Source organism: Canis aureus, chromosome 8 (genome assembly GCF_053574225.1).
Source record: "Canis aureus isolate CA01 chromosome 8, VMU_Caureus_v.1.0, whole genome shotgun sequence".
Taxonomy (NCBI): Eukaryota; Metazoa; Chordata; class Mammalia; order Carnivora; family Canidae; genus Canis; species Canis aureus.
In genome coordinates, this window is record NC_135618.1 from 69730089 (window position 1) to 69750964 (window position 20876).

General features: G+C 55.7%; 1 protein-coding gene across 4 annotated transcripts; it reads right to left on the minus strand.

Moving 5' to 3' along the window:
- Positions 1 to 946: 946 nt before the first annotated feature.
- On the minus strand, positions 947 to 20595 carry MYL10 (myosin light chain 10). 4 transcript variants are annotated; one of them, XM_077904959.1, is made up of 8 exons: positions 20464 to 20595; positions 13180 to 13342; positions 9321 to 9413; positions 8740 to 8815; positions 7717 to 7821; positions 4181 to 4259; positions 1475 to 1523; positions 947 to 1196 (listed from the first exon to the last, which is right to left on the minus strand). In XM_077904959.1, the coding sequence occupies exons 3-8, from the start codon at positions 9354 to 9356 to the stop codon at positions 1098 to 1100; spliced, it is 444 nt and encodes a 147-aa protein (XP_077761085.1). In that variant the 5' UTR covers positions 9357 to 9413; positions 13180 to 13342; positions 20464 to 20595; the 3' UTR covers positions 947 to 1097. The 4 variants fall into 4 exon arrangements, with proteins under 4 accessions (XP_077761085.1, XP_077761082.1, XP_077761083.1 ...); XM_077904956.1 differs by lacking the exon at positions 20464 to 20595 and adding an exon at positions 11654 to 11787 and having other exon boundaries at positions 13180 to 13313; XM_077904957.1 differs by lacking the exon at positions 13180 to 13342 and having other exon boundaries at positions 20464 to 20569.
- Between the last annotated feature and the right edge of the window lie 281 nt (positions 20596 to 20876).

A 20876-nucleotide genomic window follows, 5' to 3' on the forward strand; every position in this document is an offset into this window, starting at 1 on the left:
TATAAGCACTGAAGCTGAGCATCTCATGAAGTCTTTCTTGGCCATTTGGAGACTATTATTTTTTTTGTTGGCACATGTGTGGTTGTTAGCTTTCCATTATTGATGTGTAGGAATTTTTTTAATGTTTCTCCATAAAGTTTTGGGTTTTTTTTTTTTTTAAGATTTGTTTTTGAGAAAGAGAGAGAGAGAGACAGTGTGAGCACCGGCAGAGGGAGAGGCAGAGAGAGCAGGGAGCCTGATGTGGGGCTTAATACCAGGACCCCCAGGATCATGACCTGAGCTGAAGGCAGATGCTTAACCAACCGAGCCACCCAGGTGCCCCGATGTAGGATTTTTTAAAAGTATGTTCCGAATACAAGGTCTTTGTCAAAACCTATTCTCAATGCTGGGCTTTGCCTTTTCACACTCTGCAGTGTCTTTTGCTCAGTGGAAGTGTTTAATTTTGATGAAGTCTAATTTATGCACTTTCATTTATTTTATAGTTGATGCTACATGTGTCCTGTTTAAGGAATCCTTGCCTACCCCTTGAAAGTCACTTGGATCCATCCAAACCCTGGCCTCCACCTTCTTGGCCTCTGCCCAGCTCCTAGCTGCAAGATCTGCCCTGCACGGCCTCTCCCCCTCCCATTGTGTCCCCACCCCACTTCTTGTCCTCCTCACTGCATGACCTTCTGGCCCAGGGACAGGGCTGGCTCATCTGTGTGTCCCCCAGAGCGGCACCAGGTCTGGCACGCCCAAGGTGCTCAATAAAAGCTTCCTAAATGAAGGCAATGTCCTGTGGCCCAGCTGGGGATCATTAAAACTGTCAATTAGTTCTAAACACCAGCTCATCAGGAACAGTTGAGCAAAGCCGGGGGAAGTAAAAAGTTTTGGAAAAACCACCAACACAGGAATGTTTCGCTTTCTCACCAACAGGAGCATTAATCACGACAACTCAGGCCTCGTTAGTGTTATTTATTCTCCCTTTGCCCCCGAGCCATGGGGCCAGGGGAGCCTCTTCTTTGCACACGTGGGCTGTAGGGGCTCCCCGGTGGTCACCCCAAAACACCACCGGTGTTTGCTGCCTCTGAATGGTGGGGGCGGGGATCCCTGGCCTCCTAGTCCTTCTCCTCACCGTGTGTGATGACGTAGCACAGGTTCTGGTAGTCCAGGTTACCACACACATCTGGCGGGAAAGCCGCAAACATCTGCTTGACCTGGAGAAGGAGCAGGGTGTCAGCTTGGACATGGGTGGAGTGGGGGCCAGAGCCGGGACGTCACCCGGGGGCGACAGGCAGAACATTGGTCCCCTCTCTGCAGACAGAGCCAGGGATTGAGGGCCCAGAGGCCAGGGTCCCGCAGCCACCCCCACTCCTCCTTGTCCCCCTCCAAGGAGTCAGCGTCTAAAGAAGAGCGATCTCACGGGGCTGGGGCTGGGCTGGGCAGGACCTCCCCCAGAAGATTCTAGGCAGTGCCCTGGAAAGCCCGCACTCACCTCCTCCTCACTGAACCGGTCTGCCTGGGTCATGAGCTTCTCTTTGATGCTGCTCAGGGGAGAGGAAGGGTCAGGTTCAGGGGAAGCACCACCCTGGGGTGTGCACATGCAGATCCCCAGTGGGGAGGGGGGGTTGTGAGAGATGACAGGCGGCGGGGAGGCGTTGTATGCCAGGAGGACACCAGCCAGGTGTCTGTGTGGCCTCAGATGGACTCCTCAATCACTGAGACTCAGTTTCCTCCTTTGTAACCCAGACTCTCCTCCAAGGTGGGGGACCAAATGAAGTGAAACTTGGGACCCTGCCATGACCTTAGGGCCCACTCTGATGGCCCACTGTGTGCTAATAATCAACCTCCAGGTTCCTGAGTGGAGCCTCTCGGCCTCGGTTCTAGATGCACCACAAGGTCAGTGGGTGGCTTGAGCTGACATCTGCATTGTGCCTTCGAGAGTACAAGGTGCTTGCGCTCCGCCAAGGCATGGGAAGGTCCTGCCTGGGTCTCCTTTGCTCCTCATAGCCGTGGGAAGCAAGTGCTATGAGCCCCCTTTCACAGGGAAAAACTGAGGTTCGAGAAACATCAGGATTTGCAGTGATGGTGGGGCCCGTGTCCCTGGGATGTCCAGGGGAACAGCTGCCTGCAGAGGTCAGAGCTGCCTGGGCCTGGAGGGGCGGCGAGAGGTGAAGCCCCAAAGAACTCCTGCCCCAGGAGCTCGGAGGGCCCCTAGGCCTCTCAGGGGGTACAGCAGGCAGGGAAGGACCAGAGGCCTGAGCCGGGCCCTGAGCACCGAGTGTCCTGTGGCGCCGGCAGTGGCGAGCCCGCTAAGGACCAACGCACATTTTCCATTATTTATGTTACTGTGGGACAGTCACAGTTTCCAACTCTCCAAGCTGGGGACTGTTCTCAGACTCCATTTCAGCCAGAGCCTCTCTGTGGCCTGCCTGGCAGGTCGCCACAGCTTCCAGGTCCCGTATCCCCGGGTGGGGGTGGGGGGGGCTTCAGTTCCCAAACTGGGTCCCTGAGACAGGCCTGGCCTTGCACTGGTGGGAGTAAAGGTGAGTCCCAGTAGAGGGGTTGGTCCAGGCCACTCCGGGGGTTGCCCTCATTGCCTCCTGGGGGCCCCCAAGAGGAGTGTTGGGAAGCACAGACCGAGGGAGGGGTGAAGGAGAGGGCCCCAGCCTGCAGGAACCCTGAACAACCCCTCGCCTACCCTGGGGAGCATGTGACTCACAACTTTGGAGGGGTGGGGGTGGTGAGAAGGTGTGAGAGACAAGATGGACCTTCTCTGTTTCCCCTCTGCCCAGCCCCTGCCCTCTCCTGTCCCCCAACACCCCCATTATGTGATGATTCCAGCGGGCAGCAAATCTAGTCTCAAAGCCTTGGGGCACCTGGGTGGCTCAGTGGTTAAGCATCTGCCTTTGGCTCAGATTGTGGTCCTGGGATCGAGTACCACATCAGGCTTCCCACAGGGAGCCTGCTTCTGCCTATGTCTCTGCCTCTCTCTGTGTGTCTCTCGTGAATAAATAAATAAAATCTTAAAAAAAAAAAAAGAAAAGAAAAGGGACGCCTGTGTGGCTCAGCGGTTGAGCGTCTGCCTTCAGCTCAGGGTGTGATGCCAGATCCAGGGATCGAGTCCCCCATCAGCCTCCCTGCGTGAAGCCTGCTTCTCCTCTGCCTGTGTCTCTGTATCTCTCTCTGTGTGTCTCTCATGAATAAATAAAATCTTAAAAAAAAAAAAAAAAAGCCAAGGCCTCAAGCATCATAATAGTCAGGAAGCCTGTGCCTGGGGAGGAAATCTTACCTGCCCCAGGCCACCCACAGGCCCAACGAGACCTCAGAAGCTCTGGAACGACTGCCCAGGGAGTTTGGTGTCCTAGCCTCTTGGCAGGCTGGCCCTGCCCACCGCCCTTGGCTCTGCTCGGCACTCTCACTGGGCTGAGGCACAGCAGGATGAGTGCCCCCACCTCCACAATGCCAGCCCAGTGGTCCCCAGGGCAGACACAGCATCCAGGGCCTGTTGCATGCAGGAGCTACCCCACTTAGACCCTGCCCACCTTTCCTTCCCTGCTCTCCCCCTACCTGTCATCCCCCATAGCCTCCGGCCACCCTCTCACCAACCCCACAGACCCCATGCCCTGTCCCTTCACTGCTGTGTTCCTGCATCTAGAACATTCCCTGCCCCAGCCTAGGCAGCACGTTGTTGCCCTTGAAGGCCCACTTCCACCCGCACTCCACCTCACCACTGGGAAATCTGCCCCTGGTGACCCCACACTCCATATACACTTCCGTGTAAAAACGGGGACACTGAGTCCCAGAAAGGGGAAGAGACACCGAGCGATGACTGAGCTGGGCAGGGCAGTGCCCTCCTGGTTCCTGGCCAGACACTGCCCGAGCTGGCTAAGCATTGGGTGCCGGAGGAGAGTGGGGCACAGCCCACCCCGTCCTCACCCCAGCTCGCTTATCACCTGAGCATCTGGGGAAGGAAAGCCAAAAGGAAGGGCAGAGTGGGGACACCTGGGTGGCTCAGCAGTAGAGCATCTGCCTTTGGCTCAGGTGGTGATTCTGGGGTCCGGGGAACGAGTCCCACATCAGGCTCCTGGCAGGGAGGGAGCCTATGTCTCCCTCTGCCTATGTCTCTGCCTCTCTCTGTCTCACATGAATAAATAAATAAAATCTTAAAAAAAAAAAAGGAAGGGCAGAGTGGACTTACAAATCAGCCTTGACGAAACCTTTTCCTTCGGTGTCAAAGACTTTGAAGGCGTGGAGAATGGTCTCCTCAGGGTCTGTACCTAGAAGCAGCACACACAAGGCAGGGAGAGAGCCAGGGTGAGGAGTACAGGCTGGGGCTGGGCAGGAGCTGGGCTGGGGGGGCGGTGGGGGGGCTTCGTCCCCAGTGTCCACTCCACAGTGGGAGCAAGAGAAGGGAGATTTTTGAGAAACAAGGAGTAGGAGTAACAACCGAGGGCATTACATTTAGTTATGAGCAGCCTGCACAGCTGTACAGGGAGACCCCAACTGACCCCACCTTTTTTTAAAAAATAGATTCTATTTATTTATTAATCGGGGGGCGGGGGGAAGAGAGAGAGAGAGGCAGAGGGAGGAGCAGGCTCCATGCAGGGAGCCTGACATGGGACTCGATCCCAGGTCTCCAGGATCAGGCCTGGACTGAGGCGGCACTGCATGCTTAACTCTCCTACCAATGGACCTGATCTTATAAATGGAGAAACTTGAAGCTCAGAGGTCATGATTAGTGAGGGTGGGGGTTGGGGTGGGGTCACCTCTGGGCCTCTCTTGCTACCCACGACATGCACAGGTTGGAAAGACAGTGCTGTACTTGGGGCTTGAAGGCTGGGCTTGGGCAGGGGCACTGGTAGGTCTGCAAGATGGTCCAGGCCAGAGGTAGGGGTGGGTGGAGGGTGGTGGGCTGCGGGGGCACAGCCAGAGAAGTTCTGTTTTGTCACCTCCACTGTGTGGGCTTGGGGGGGAAGATGTCCTTAGAAGGAGTTGTCTATTACCACAATGGGAACCCCCTGGTTGTACAGCTGGGGAAACTGAGGCCCAGAGAGAGGCAGGGTCTCAACTGAGGCCTCATAGCTATGAATGACAGGAGACCTGGTGCTTTTTTCCCTCTGTCACACTGCCCCTCTATTCACTGCAGACCAGGCATGTCCTTGTCCTTTCTCAAGGCTCAGCTATGTCACCAGGGACGTGGAGGCAAAGGTGGTGTTTGTTGCCCACCTCCCAGGATCAGTTCACAAAATGGGTCGCTAGTGATAAAGATCTGGTCAAATGTTGATCAGTGATGGTTACAAACCCCTCTGAGTGCTGTGTGCCATTTTAGTTCCTGGAAGCCCCAGGACACCCCATGTGGTGGGTACTGATGTCCTCAGTTTGTCAAAGAAGAAACCAAGACAGAGGACCTTGCCTGAGGTCCCCGCTGATAAGGGGAGGGAAGGTCTGAAACTGAGTCTCTGGACTCCAGAGCCCCCTGCTTGTCCTGCTGCTCTGTGTTCCCATCTGTCAGACTGGGGACACATACCGGGCAGGATGCTATCTGAATCACTCGGCGTCCCTGAATGACCGAGCCTGGCACAGTGCTGGCCACAGCTGTGGGCTTCCTCCAAGGAGGGCAGTAGGGACCTGGGGGGATTACCCAGTCCAGAGCCTCAGCCCAGGGTTCCTCTGGGGCAGAGCCCCAGGCACTCCAGATTCTGGTCTCAGAAGCAGAGAGGGGGTGCCCAAGGGATTATGGTGGGGAGCTGGTGGGAAGTCTTGACCTCCCAGGGTTTGAGAGAGTCCTCCCTGCTGGGGCAAGCTGGCTCCAGCCCACCTTCCTAAGGACCAGTGGTCCCGGGCTCAGGCCCAGTGGCCAGAGCAGTGACCTCCTGGGCAATGACCCTGGCCCGACCCTCCCCTCTCTCCTGCCACAGAAGATCTCTGCTCTGTGGACTGCAAACCACAACAAATGAATGGGCTGCAGAGTGGCCATTGGGAATCATATGGCCAAGTGTCCTCATCCCAGTGAGAGGGATGAGAGGGTGCCTGCCCCAGCCCCCTGACCCCTCTCCTGTCCTCACTGCGGCCAAGTGTGCAGGCTCAGCCAAGTTCATATGACAAGCTCAGATGGAGCCTGGTACCCCTGCAAAGATGAGAAAAAAGCTGCAGTCTCTTGGCCCCACCTGGCCTTGGGTCATAGCTCTTAGCTCAGCCGTCACCAACATGAGCTTCGGGCCTCTGCCGCCTGCATAGAATCATTGGCTAGAGTCATGTATGTCTTTCCTGCAAGTATACCCCTACCCCAGCCCCAGGGGGTTCTGAGCTCTTCAAGGAGATGGTCACAGTCCCGGGAATAACCCCTAACAGCTTCCCAGAGGAGGGCCAGCTCCAGCTCCCCACTCACTCCATGTCTGGCCCTCAGTTTCCATGGAGGGTGGGGCCATTAGGTCACAGGTTGGCTTTCTAGCTCCAGGAACAGCCAGGACAGTGTGTGTGGAGGCTGTCGTACTTTCCAGCAGGCCACAACCCATGAGATTATTATGATTTGCTGCCAAACATCATCCGTGACGTTGCTAGGGTCACCCCTGTCGTGGGTTGAGGGTGACCCCCAGAACATATGCCTGTGTCCTTATCTCCAGAACCTGGAAATGTCACCTTACTTGGAAAAAGGGTCTTTGCAGATGTAAGGAAATGATGTTGAGATGGGGGGACCATTCTGCATTATCCCAATGGGCCCTAAATCCAGTGACAATTGTCTTTCTAAGAGTGAGGGACGGGGAGATGGCCAGGCAGAAGAATAGGGGGCCGTGTGACCACAGAGATAGGGATGGGAGGAGGCAGCTACCAGGAGCCAGAAGAGGTAAATAAGTGGGGCTCTCCCCTTGAGCCCCTGATGGAAACTCTTGTCCAGATTTCAGACTTCTAGATGCCAGAAATGAGAGAGAACATTGCGGCTTTTTTGAGCTGTCAAATTTGTGGTTCTTTGAGCAGCCTCAGGAAACCAATACAATTCCCATTATACAGACAGAAAACTGTGGTGCAAAGCCTGGCCCAAGGTCACCCTGGGGATCAGTGGGCGGCCACCAAGCAAGGGCAGCCCGAGTGTGGGGGGTGATGTGTGTGGGGAGGAGTCTCACCTCCCAGGGAGTCACGGCCCAGGAAGCCTTGAGCCCAGGAAAATGCTGCTAAGGAGCAAAGGGTAGCTCCCTGGGGCCCAGAGAGAAAGGGGCCGGGATTGTCCTGACCACTGCCCTGACCCCACACCCTAGGCCTGAGGCTGCATCTCAGGAGGGGCAATGGTTAGAGCGAGGAGTCATGGTTGGGGTTCTATCCCAGCCACTTTGATGCTGGGGCACCTGGCACAGGGATGGTGACCTCTGAGCCTCTAGATCCATTCCCTGGAAGCTGTGTGAATGACCCTCCTGGTACTGGGGTCAGTCACGGTAGCTTCCAGAACCCCCTTCCCAGTATCCTTCCTCCCGTTGGCCATGAGGCAGAGCAGGTAAGATGAGCCCGGGGATAGGGAAGTGGGGCTGGGGCTCCGTCCTGATGTTGGGCGGAGGGTTTTCACACAAACTGTCCCCTCCCATCCCGCAAGGCAGGCATCATTACAGTCACTCCTACTCTGAATAGAGGTAGAAACTGGGGCGGGGCCCAGGGGGCATCCGGGGCTATACCATGCCCCCAGCTGTCTGCACACAGGGCCAGGCTGCCCATGCCCCCCCCAGGGCCACCTGGAGCCCCACTCACCCTTCAGTTTCTCCCCAAACATGGTCAGGAAGACGGTGAAGTTGATGGGCCCGGGGGCCTCCTTCACCATGGCCTCCAGCTCCTCATTTTTCACATTGATGCGGCCTGGGGGAGGAAGGGGGGACACCCAGGATCACCATGAGGAACAGAGGGCATCCTGCCCGCCAGCAGCCCAGGACAGCAGAGCTCAGAACCAGGGAGCGTCCTGCAGGGTCTCCCAACTCTACTCTCCCACTTCCCCCACCCCGACTCAGCCCTCAGGCCCTGCCCACCTCCTGGGGGACCTTAGAAGGGGGACACATTCAGCCACAGTTAGCCTGGGGCTGCCCCCAGCCTCACCACCCCCACTGCTGCCTCCTGGGCCTCCCTGGAAAGGAGAGCAAGTGGGTGATTATCTCCATTTCACAGATGAAGGAACAGGCCCAAAGTAGCCGAAACAGAGGTGCAGAGCTCAGAGCGCATATGCTCCAGGAGGAGGTCACCTGGGGTCGGGTGGGGGGACTCGGGAGTTCCTCATGGTCCCAGTGGAAAACCGTACCTCCAGGAGCTCAAAGCTTAGTTCAGACATGACTTGGTTATGCCCCCTTCCTGCGACCTGAACCCCCACCCCGTTCATGCCTTAAGGCGTCTCTGTGGGCCCTTAGAAAGGGCAAAAGCCTCCCTTGGCAGCCGAAGCCCAGTAGCCTTGAGTCCTGTGGACATGTCCAGCCTCCTCCCCGAGCATCTCCCCCTGCTCTCTTGCCCTCTTACCCCACCCCAGCCTCCTAGGCCAGGCCTTTGCATGGGCCATTCATGCACCTGGTGCCCGCCCTGCATCCCTGGCCCAGACTGCCTCGAACCCCCAGGAACCTCCCCTGACCTTCCAGGCACCGGCCACCCCTCCCCTGTATCCCCATGGCACCCAAGCCCCTCACACCCATTACAACTGCTGCCCTGGCCTGTCCCCAGGCACCCACTCTTTCCAGAAGGCCTGGGCTCAGTTCTGCCCCAAGCGCTGAGCTTCCCCAACTACTGGTCACCCACCCAAGGCAGCAAAGGTGTCCCTCAGGTCCTCCTTGTCGATGAAGCCATCCCGGTTCTGGTCCATGATGGTGAAGGCCTGGTGGAGACATGGGTACTGAGCAGCCACCTACCCACTCGTCCAAGCCTGAGCCCCTCCCCAGACCCCCCCCACACACACCCGGGGCTGTTGTCTTGCACACTGCTGTCTGGATAACCTCAGTACAGACCCCTCTGGCCGGCTGGCGTCCTGGCTCAGCATGGCACGAGCACAAGAGTGTTGGCTAACCCACTCAGCTCCCCCTGCACACCTGGGGCGCTATGGCCCTCCCTCACTTCATGCTGCAGCAACCCCATTTCACAGAAAGGGAAACTGAGGCTCAGAGAGCAGAAGGACTCGCCTGAGGTCATGCAGCAAGCAAAGGCTTAGGCAGAGAGGGGCAGGGGTTTGCCCAAACACAGCAAGTCACACCCCTAGGCGTGGAGGTGCACCCCGGCAGCCTCTAAGGGGAGTGACATCATCACCCCCACAGACTGAGGGTGACCCGGGCCTTGCCGCCCCCCCTCCCAAGTGCTTTTTCCATGCATCGCACTGACCAACCAACCTCTTTAAACTCCTGGATCTGGGATTGATCAAACATGGAGAAGACGTTAGAGCTGGCTCCGCCTTCTGCTCTCTTGCGGGCTCTCCGCGGTGCCTGTGAGGTGCCAGGTGGGGTGCTGCAGGAGCCCTTCCTCCAGAGGTCACCATGCATCCTGTCCGCCCCCCACGCCTCACCCCCCAGAGTGCCACCCACGGTCCCAAACGACACGGCCGCCCCGGGCCGCAGGGTGCAGCAGGCGGACAGGGAGACTTGTGGGTAAGCAGAGGCTGGAGGCTGGGGACCCCCCACCTTCCTGACCCAGTATGGGGAACCCGAGCAGTATACTAGAGAGGACCACATCTCCCTGTGTCGGGCCACATCTCCCTGTGTCGGTCCCTCCTCGGGGCTCCTCTGCGCCCACCCAGGGCACAGCCAGAGCTCAGGACCCATCTCTACAGCAGGCAGAGCAGGTGACCATCCACGTGGAGGGTCTCTGGCCAGCCGACCTGCCTCCACATGCCTCTGTCAGGATATCAGGGGCCTGAGAGCCCGCCACTGAGCATTCCCTGAAAGCTCTGGGTCCCCAGGACCCCCCCCACCAAGGGGACCTCACCCACAGCAGTATTCACCAGGAGTTGGCCACAAGGGGAAGGACAGCCCGGGCTTCACGGGGCAGGAGGAGGCAGGGGTGGTGCCAAGCCCCTGTCCTCCCCCCCCCAGGACCTGGGCTTCCCCTGCCCACCCCAAGCCCCTGTGTGGTCTCCCCTCCCCGAGCTCACGCCTGTCCCGCCCCCCCCCCCCCCCCCCCCGCCCTGCACTCACCCCCACTTCCCCTCCGGCTCCCAGGCTCAGGAGCAGCAGCGCCGGCTGACTTATAATTAGCTTTTACTGGGTGCTTTGTCTCCACTAATCCTTTGAAAGGGGGCTGGCAGGGCAGCCAGGACGTTATGATGCTGTAAAACCTCTGTAATATTTATAAATCCCTTCAGACATCATAAAGAAAGGAACCTCCCTGCGGGGCTCATCTCACATAATTACATACACATTTCCCTCTGATTAATAAAAAACAATCACTTCCGCCTGTGGGCTAGTCTACCCTCTCTCTCCTAGGACCTGCCCTCGGCCTGGGTGTCCCCCATCCTGCCTCAGCCAGCCTATTACGTCCCTCTTGTGGCACGTCACCCCGCTGTGTGCCAGGTCCTCCTCCAGGACACCCAGGAGAGGACGGGATTGTTCGCTCGGACTCCCCAGGAGCACCCTGAGCCTCAGGGCCCTGACCAGCCAACCTCCTGCTCTCCCAGCTGGGACCCTTCCGAAAGGAACACCTCACGGCGGAAGGACATCCCCCAGACCCGAGTTCAAATCCTCTCTTTGCCGCTCACAGCCCTGCGATGTTGAGAAAATCAGTTGCCTGCTCTGGAGCCTCCGTGTCCCCATTTATTAAACCAAGATGATGCCCACCACAGAGCATCAGGACATTTATTAGGTGCCTGCTGACCTCTAGCCAGGCCCTGTGCCCGGTCCCAGGGACCTCGTGCCAAATCAGGCCCTGCTTTGTCCCCAAGGATACCCCCCACCTCCCTGTCCAGCTGGGAGACAGATGATCAGTAGAGAGTGATGGAGGGAGTGACAGACACTGAGAACACAGGGAGGCCCCTCTTCTGCTGGGGTATTCAGAGCAGACCTCTCAGAGGAGGTGGCTTCTGAGCTGAGGTTGACAGCCAGGTCAGAGTTCTCAGGCCAGGAGGGAGAGTGAAGGTGTGAGAGCCAGAGACTTGGAAGTGCCGTGCCATTGAGAGCCTGCAGGGCCACCCCAGGGGCTGGAGACTGGGGCAAGGGGCGGGCAGCAGGGCAGGCCCCATGGCAGTCTGCATAGGACCAGGGCCATCCCAGAATATCAACCCCGATCCCCCAGGAGCCATGTCCTCTCAACAGGAGCAGTCCTGCCTCTGCCATGAAACCTCCAAGCCTAGCCCACCCTGCCTCCCTCTAGCCTCCTCTTCCTCGTTCCTACCCACCCTCCACCACCACTTCACCTCGGCAGCCCCCCCACCAAGTCCAGGAGACAGAGGCCCAAATTGGGACCTACATGGATAGACTGGCCATCCTTTAAGGACAGTCCAGGGCAGGCCAGGTGCAGGGATAACATCAAGGGTGAAGAAAAAGGTCAGGACCAGGGACAACACAAGGTCAAGGTCAAGGATGTCAGTGAGAGGAGCAAGGTCAAGGTCAGGGTAAGTTCAGGCATGAGGTGAAGGCCAGAATCACAAATGAAGTCAAGGTCCCAGGATGAGGTCAGAGTCGAGGAATGAGGTCAGGGTCAGGAGGCAGGGCAGCCCCAGCCTTCCCCCTACCATGGTCTGAAGTGCTCCCTCTCGATGCAGCAGGGCAGGCAGTTCTCAAAGATGGCTCTTTAAATAGTGCTCCAGGTCCGGACAATAGTTTGGAAGGTGACAGAGGACAGGATGGAGGCCTCCCTGCCAGGCACCTGTCAGGGGCCATTTGGAGTGGGTGGGGACCAGGCACTGTCCAAACCGCAGGATCTCCGCCTGTTCTGGGCCAAGCGGATCTCTGCACCCAAGAGACCATGGCCCAGGAAGGGGCACTGGGCTGAGAACGCACAGTATGTTGAGGCCTGGGACCAGCTGGGAGGACTTGGCCTTGGGCCATTTGAGGTCAACAATGCTTCCAAGGCAGGGCCGCCCTCACCAGCTGGGAAAATTCACGGCTGCAACATGGCCCGACCCCTTGGGCTGTGTGACTTGGAGTGGGTCACCATCCTTCTCCGGTGCAAAGGGGCAAGCACGTATCAGCCCCAGTCAGCTCAGGGAGAGGCCCCTCAAGCAGTGCGACTACTGCCTAGTGGTTGGTTACCAGTGCTACCATTACCCCCTCCAGCCCTCAGGCCACTGAAAACATCTGGGGAGCTGAAAAAGCAGAGACAGCCAAAAGAAAAGTGGAACCCCAAGTGGAGCCAAAAGAAAAGGTGACCCCAATGAGAGAGAATTGGAAAATGAGATCGCCATTCCACGCTGGCCACACGTACCCCCAGACGTGGACCATCCCCACCAGGCCTGATCCAGCCCAAGAATTCTCCAGCAGATGTGCCAAGCCAAGCCCGCACCTGTCCCTGGCAGGACCCCATGTGTCCAGCGTAGCCCAGCAGCCCCCATCCGTCCAGCCAAGTTGGCTCTCATGTGGGACCCACCACCTCTGATCTGCTGCCAGGGCCGGCAGTGCTGGGCTCAGGCAGCGAGCCCACCCGGCTCCAGGCACTGCACAGCTTAACTGTCCCTGGAGCTGGTCTCCAGGCCTCCAGGCCCCAGGATGGCTGATCCCTGCCTTGGGGGAGGAAACGTGATGATGACAATAAGAGCAGCAGCTCACGTTTATAAAAGGGTCAGGGCATGTTCTAAAACATGCGTCCTCACCCCCATTTTCCAGGTGACAAAACTGAGGCTCTCACAGGTGAAGTCACTCATCTAAGGCTGAAAGCAGTGGTTCCAGTGGTTCTGGAAAGTTCTGCCCATCCCGATGCTCACCTCCCTGACCTCCCTGGGACGTAGGATGGAAACTTCCACACTGAGCTGGGGCCAGGACTGCCATCCTGACCCCTGGCAGGGACCAACCACATGCTCCACAGGCGCCCAGCAGGCTGGGGTGAACGCAGGAGATGGGCTGTGTAAATGCGGCAGGTCCACAAGGAGGGGCAGGGGGCTGCTGCCCGCACCAGCTATGGGGAGCTGCCCTTCGTTGCCCAGTCCGCGAGCCTGGCCCTGCGTGGGGAGAGATTTGCCATCTGGGGCTTTACCACCTGCTTCCTGCTGGCCAGAGGCCTCCTAAGCTCCTGCCTCTGGGGATCACCACCCAGGACTCTCACCCACGGAGGGGCTCCGGAGGTCAGGCCAGTCCCGCGTGAGTGAGCCACCCAGCTGTCAGGAGGAGGGAAATGCAAGAGGGGATGGCAGTGACAACAGGGGTTCCATAAGCTTAGCAAACTAGTCCTGATGTCCTGATGTTTTCCTTGCCCGGCCTCCTTCTCCCTGTAACAAAAGTGGGGAGCCCTGATCAAAAACCTGGTCGGGACTGTGATAACTGACAGGAGAGATGGGGGGAGAACTTTTGTCCCTGGGGCGAGCAGGGCTGTGGCGAGGGGGTGGGCCTGCAGGGCCCCGAGCCAGGAAGCTGTGAGCTCTGCCTACGTCGTCGGCCCTCACTTGGCCAGTGAGCTGGCGGCGATGGCGAGTCTGTTGCCATTGCCGTCCGGGCCACACTGTTTGGCCCAATGGACCATGGGGTGGTCCCCAAGGGGCCTGTGCTTTCAGCCAGGGGCCTCCTGGGAGTAAGTAGCTTTAGAACTGGAATTCCAGGTCAGACTGGGGAAGTCAGAAGAGTACTTAGCCCCTTGTGAAGAGCACCCCACTTTCCAGAGGGCAACTCAAGGTCCCAGGGGTCACCAGACCTGGAAGGGAGCTTGAAAGGCATCAACTGCCTTTCGACATGGCCTGTCCCCTGCGAAGTGACAGCTGTCACCCACATCACGAGGGAGCAAAGTGGGCCAGGTGACCTCGCCTATTACATCTCTCCTAACTGTCCCTTCTAATTCTTCATGGTCAGCAGGCTGTCCTCTGCCCCCCAGGCCTCCCTCCTGGCCGGCCACCCTCTTGACCTTCACCATTTTCCCGATGATTTGCGAAATCTCCTTCCTCCAAGCCTTTGACCATGGAGAGTATTCCCTCACCCCAACCACACCTCCATCCTCCTACTTTCTTTTCTATCATCTCTCACTTCCTCCTGGAAGCTTTCCTTGGTTTCCCTTCCCTTCCCTCCTCCACTACAATCACTGCTTCTCTCTGACCTCTGCTCTGTAGATCTGTGACTACCTGCCTTTCCCTTGGCCTAGGACCTTACTGTCATTGCTCCTTGGCCTCCAGCCACCTGGCCTCTAGGAGCACAGAGGCCTCAGTAATTCTGGCCTCCAGGAGTTGCTCATACATAACCTTCCACATGGGGAACCATTGTTAGAGACTTTCTGGCTAGAGTGATCTCAGAGATCCAGTGGAATCCACTGGCCCTCTGAGCCCTGCTAGATGCTGAGTGTCCTTTGCAGACTCTCTCAAGTGACTCTTGCTTTGCACATCATCTGTGATGGGGAACTTACCACTTCCCCAAGCAGAGGCAACTCAGAATTGGCAAATGCTCATTGATTATCTGCTGTGGCCCTACCCGGGTGTTCTGGGAGACTAAAAACTCATCCTTGACAAATTCCTGGGTTTGAATCATTTTAGTAACACAGTCAGACAATGTATGCTGCGTGTATTCATTCATTCATCAAATATTTATGGGTACTTTTGAGTGCTGAGCATTGCAGACACAGACGTGAAAAAAACAGGTATGGTTTCAAGCGTGAGGGGACAGAGCACCATGACCTGTCAGAGGAGGCTTTATGGGCTGGGGTCCATCTGACTGTGACTCGAAGAATGAGGACAAAAATGGGAGTTGTCATTGCTCTGCGGAAGAGCAGGGGGATGTGTAGGACATCCCAGAGCACTCACAGAGCTGCCCAGATATGAAGGCATATAAAGTGAGGGGCCAGGGTCAGGCAGGATTGGGGAGCAGAGGGGCCAGGGGAGCTCAGGGGCGGCAGCCGAACCCTCCAGAGGTGACCCAGGCAGGGACTGGCCAAGAGTCCCCAAACCTGGCTCGGAAGCTCCCTCTTCTGGTTTGGGAGTGACTCCTGACCCCTTCTCCCCCTTCAACCGTCAAACCCAGTCAAACCCATAGCTCTTTTTACAGCAGGATGCCATAGCCACAGGCCCCTTGAACAGGATGCATCATCCGTGCTTCTGCAGAGTGAGTGAGTTTGCCAGCCTGCCCAGCTACAGCCATAAAACAGGCGGAGGCATTCCGGGAGACATTCTTCTTAGCTTTAAAGGCTTCTCTGTCTTTTCTAAGTGGTTCCAAATTAGAGGAAGGCTCCAGACAGGGGCGGGCCTGGGGAGGAGGGGACACGAGGGAGTTTGGGAAAAGACAGACCCTCCCCCTAATTGTCTTCAAAACCTTGGTCCTCCCGTCTGGTAATTAGGGAGTTGACAGTGCAAAAGGCAATTTCCTTTGGGGTAAGAGGGAGAAAACAGCTAATTGGCTCTAAGTCTGGGTTCTGGCTGAAATATTAACTACAGGGTGGTGGGCTGCTCTGGCCTGACCCAGGCTCTGGCCCTGGTCACTAGGAAGTAGGGAGGGAAAGGCCAAGGAGCCATGCTGCCTTGGGCAGGCCAGTAAGGCATGTGGTGCTCCCTCTCCCCAGCCCCCGCACCCCTGCCCCTTGCGAGCTCCGGCCCACTGTGCCGGTAGCGCATGTTGGATATCCCTCGGCTCCATGCCGGGTTTATTGTTCTGGATTCTGAGTGGGGAGCATCGTCCTCAAGGAGCATGCACTCCCCGGTATTGGGGGCCTAGCCTCCTAGAGCTTATTTGGAGAGCCTCTGGGGTGGGGAGGAAACCGCTCCTCTGCCCAATCTCTGATTTCATTACTGAGGATGTCAGAGGGAGGTGGGGGTGGTGACAAGTCAGTATCAGAACCCAGACTTCCGGACCCCGGCTTGCAGGAGGTCCTTCCCACGTGCTCACCTCTCCTTTCTCAGACCCACGTGGCTGCAGAGGTGGACGGGGCTGGCCTGCTGACCAGGTTACAACTGAGAGAATTCAAATGTCCAGTAATGGGAGCATGGGGCTCTCGGTGCAGCATTACCCACCCCAGAAAGTGAGGGTGACATGTCTTGCCAGCCACAGTAGCCACAAGGCAGGTGAGACCCAGCACCAGCTGTGAGTTATTGCAGGGATTCAGCAGCACAGAAACAACCTAGTGATTATAGTTCAGAGTCAGCTCAACTCAGACATGCGATTATAAAAGTGAACCTGTCCTTGGGCTGCATGAATAGAGGTCTAAATCCTCAATCCAGGGAGGTGACAGTACTACCTTCCACTGACTTACACAAACAATAAGAGACCTATGCATGGATTGTGGCTGAGGAGCGAGGGGCTCTCAACTGGAGAGAAACAGCTTTAGTGGAGAGCATCACTGTGGCAGCTTTGTCAGTTTATCAGCTGGGCCATCGCCTGTATACCCACCTGGTTGGGACCAGCACTCTACAGTCGCCATCTTCCCTCCCCCTGGTGTTTGTAGCTAGGCTCACCACCTGTCTCCCAGCTTGGCCCCTTGGGAACAACTTTCCCTAGGTTACCCCCACTTAAATCCAATCATTTGGGTTATTAGTTATTGCCATGTGGAGAATCACACCCAAATTACAGGGGTGCATTCACGGTTCTATGAGTCAGAAATCCAGGAAAGGCATAGTGAGGGTAGCTTATGTCAGCTTCATAACATCTAAAGAATGTTCCCACAGCTGGGAAGACATCAAGGCTGGGGACAGCTGGACGGCTAGTGCTAGAACCATTCAAGGCTTGACGACTCACATGTTTGGCGTCTGGGCCCAGAAGACTTGAAGCCACGGCTGTCAGACTTCTATGTGGTGGCTCAAGACACCAGCACTGCTATCCCAGCAAATGAGGTGGAAGCCTGTGGCGTCCTGTGACCTGAGCTCAGAAGTCACAGAGTGACACTCCTATCCTACTGTCTTGGTCAAAGCGGGTCACCAGGCCTGCCTGGTGGCAAGGAGAGGCCGTCTAGACCCTGCCTCTTGAAGGAATGCACCAAAGTATTTGCAGGCATTCTGCAACTGCCACTCCCAGCCAGCCTGGGCTCGGGGGAGCTCAGAAAGTGGCCTAAGCTCGCAGACCTGGTCGGTAGAGGAGTCAGCATCCAGAGACAGTCTGGGGGGACTCTGTCCTACCGAAAGTATGTGAGCCCAGAGAGGCTTTCCAGAAAGCTCACCTGGGGCCAGAAAGTGTGGTAGGTGGTCACTCTCTCTCCACAGCCAGAAGGCCTGAGTTTAGACAGGGGCCAGAGCAGGGATGAGAGGCCGGGGCCCCTGGTTCACAAAGAGGCGGACACCCCTTATCCCACTGGACAGCTCAGGAAACTGAGGCCCGGAGCACGGAAGGGCTGGGTCAAGGTGCCACTGTGAGACTCACACCCCATCCCCCAAGGGCTACCTAGAGCAGAGCCAGGAGATGCGAATGGGCCCTCCCTTGAGACGCAGGGTGTCCCAGTGGCAGATGGTAGCTCAGGCAGGGCTTGGGCTTGGGGCCCTCCCAGGGGCCCGGAGGCTGCCAAACAGGCCCAATTTGCTGTACTAATATGTGCTTTCTGCTGCTTGGAGCCTCCTCACACCCTCTCCTGTGAGCCGGGCCAGCGGTAACAGAACAAACTATAATTATGTCAGCCACACCCTGCTGCCCTAGTTTAGCAATTAGCCAAGTTGCCCAGCATCCAGCAGCTTCTACCCCAGCCTGGCTCGGGGTGGAGTCAATCAGAAGCCGGGGGTGGGGGGCGAGGGGCCGCTTTTTAAAGTCCCCACCTATCCTCACCCAGAAATGAATCTGCAAATGGGGCTTCCTTCCCCAGCTGGCCACCTATGGCTCCAGCCAGGCCTCAATCACCGAGCCGGGGCCCCCCACCCCACCCCACAGGCTGGGGCCCCCACGGTGGAGCGGACAGTGAAGAGCAGAGCCCTCCCCGGAAGACATCCCTCCCTGGTGCCCGGGCTTATGGGCTGATCTGTAGGGGGACTGGCAGTACAGCCACAGGCTGAGCATCAGGTAGACCTGGGGCAAGTCCTGCTAGGCGCAGCTGCTCCGTGGCCTCCCACATCGCTCAAATTCCCCAAGATCACCTCATCTTCACCCATAACACAGAGTGGCTCATTAGCACATTGTTTCAGCCAGGCTTTGGCTTTTTGTCTCTCTCCTGTCTTTCCCAAGCCCTGGGTTTCCTCCTTGGCCTCTGATTCCATGCCTCAATCTGACCAATCCTTTTGATCTAGAATCCCAGGTGTCCAGCAATTCTGAATGCTGCCTCTGCTGCAGGAGGCCAAGGCTCCTTGGATATGGTACATAGTGACCTTCAGGTTTGTCTTTAATCTCAGACATCCAGAGCCAGTCACCGAGGCAGGAACACCGTGCGCAGCTCCAGGTGTACTGCCACCACCTAGAACCTAGACTACAAGGGAAATGGTAACATCTACAGTGAGCAGTGAACAACCCCAATGGCTGCACGTGGCAACCCTTCTCCAAGGTGCATAGTCTCAACTCTTTCTCTCAACCAAGTATGATACGTGTCCTGGGGGCACAGGTTCAGCCACCCACCTAACCTCTCCTGCGGGACTGCTAGCCCAGAAGGATGATGTTCTCTAGGAAGTAGAGGAAAGACTTCTTCCCCACTCTCTTCTGGGTTGGTGCTATCCTAGAGTTCTGAATACAGTTCTGGTCTACTCTGTGGGAGAAACAGATAACACTGAAGGAGATATTGCTGAAACTTGGGAGATGGTAACAACCCAGACCCACATTGTCCGGGTCTAGCCGGGGCTGTGAGTCAGCAGATAGCCCAGCAGAACTTCTCAGACCTCAGGCTTACAGAACTGGATTGATCATGATCGTTGTTCACGGGACACCCTCATCACTGGATCATGCGTGGCTTTTGCTTTTTCTTCATTTAACTGATTGATTGATTGATATCATGAACACCCATGAGCCCTTCATCTGACCCAATAACTAGAATATCACCAATAACTTGTATCCCATCCAGCAAAAGCCACCTGAATTTTATCCACTCTCTTGCTTATTTTTGTTTTATTACATATTCATGTATGCAAAAAAACATATTCATGTATGCTTACAAAATACATTGTTTAGCCTTGTTTATTTTTATTATTTATTATTTTTTAAAGTAGGCTCCATACCCATCATGAGGCTTGAATTCACAACCCTTAGATACAGAGTTGATCACTCTATTGACTGACCCTGCCACGTGCCCTTAGCCTTTCTTATTTTTAAACTTTAATTTAAAAGTACAGCAAAAGTCTTCTGACTTGTTTTTTCACTCAACATTATATTGCTAGGTATAGAAAATTGAATGACTGGCTCCAATCTTTCTCACCTCCCAGGTCAGCACCTTTGCCCTGGCCTTACTGTGGGCAGACTATTTTCCTGCCCCAAGACTTTGGGCTTAGCCATGTTGTGGTGCAAGGTCAAAAATTCAAGCACTGTCTTGATATCTTGGAGCAGAGTAGCACTCGTCAATCCACAGACCTTTGACTGAGGCAGGGCTGCCAGCCAAGCTCAGTCTAGATTAGCTGAGATCAAGCTACCCCCAGCCAAACTGTAGATTCATGAGAAGGAAGGACTATTGCTTTCACCGTTGAAGGGAGACTTGGGGTATTTGTTATGCGGCATTATTGCGTCAATAGCTGACCGTTACACTGAAATTCATCTGTCTTGTCATGTGAAGCTGTATGTGGTTTATTCTCATAAAGGTCACTGCCTGGGTGGCTCAGTGGTGGAGCATCTGCTTTTGGACTGGGTTGTGATATGGGTTCCTGAGATCAAGTCCCATATCAGGCTCCCCATGGGGAGCCTGCTTCTCCATCTGCTATGTCTCTGCCTCTCTCTCTGCGCCTCTCATGAATAAATAAATAAGATCTTTAAATATATATATATATAATTAAAAAATAGAATCTTTAAAAAAAAGAAAAAAAATATTTTAAAAGAAAAAAAGTTCTCTGTTTTAATGTAGCTAAATGTCTCCATCTTTTCTCTGAGGACTGGTGTTTCTTGAACCTTCTTTATTAGCAGCAAACAATACCAACCACAGCTAGTACTATATTTTCTATAACAGGGATAAGTGGGATTATGTCAAATTCACACGATAAAATACTGGGTTGCAGTTAAAAATCATGTATCAGGTGAATATTATGATGTAAAAAGACAATCACATTATAATAAGTAAAAATAGCAAGTGACAAAATATCACAGAGGATTCTATTTCAGTGTATGCTGGATGAACTGGAGGCTGCCCACCTTGCAATAGGCCCAGACTTGGAATAAAAAGCAAATAATTCGAGTCGGGTACATCCCTGCAGGGAAGAGAAGAGAGCCCTTTACTGCTGGGGCAGGTTTATTGTGATCAAGCCGGGCTCCTGCCGGCAGACCTACCCTTCCAAAGGGAGTCAGGCCAAAGCTGCACTGCTAAGGGAAGTATATTCACCTTGATTTGAAATTGGCCTGTGTTCTTCTGAGAAAGAAATCATGAAAACAGTGCTGGCTTTGGGGACATGTGCGTAGCTCTTGTCCTCCTGAGGGTGACCACGTAGCTCTCTCTGGCAAGGTCCTGAGCTGGGCCGGGCCACCCACCTGCATCACAAGTGAGGTGTCAGAATGGGGTGGGGGTGGGGGGCAGATGGGGAGGGTCTGGGGATTTTTCTATCAGAGAAGCTTAGGAGCCACATTCTATTGGAAGGACTTGAATTAAAGTTGAAATTCATACAGGGGTGCCTGGCTGGCTCAGTTGGTAGAGCTTGTGACTCTTGATCTCGGGGTCCTGAGTTCAAGCCCCATGCTGAGCATGGAGCCTACTTAAAAAAAAAAAAAAGTTAAATTCATATAACAAGTGCCCTGATT

Coding starts and splice junctions, on each gene's coding strand:
- MYL10 (XM_077904956.1), bottom strand. Junction 1,524..4,180: donor GGTTTCGTCAAGGCTGATTT/GTAAGTCCACTC, acceptor TCCCCTGAGCAG/CATCAAAGAGAAGCTCATGA. Junction 1,197..1,474: donor ACCGGTTCAGTGAGGAGGAG/GTGAGTGCGGGC, acceptor CTCCTTCTCCAG/GTCAAGCAGATGTTTGCGGC.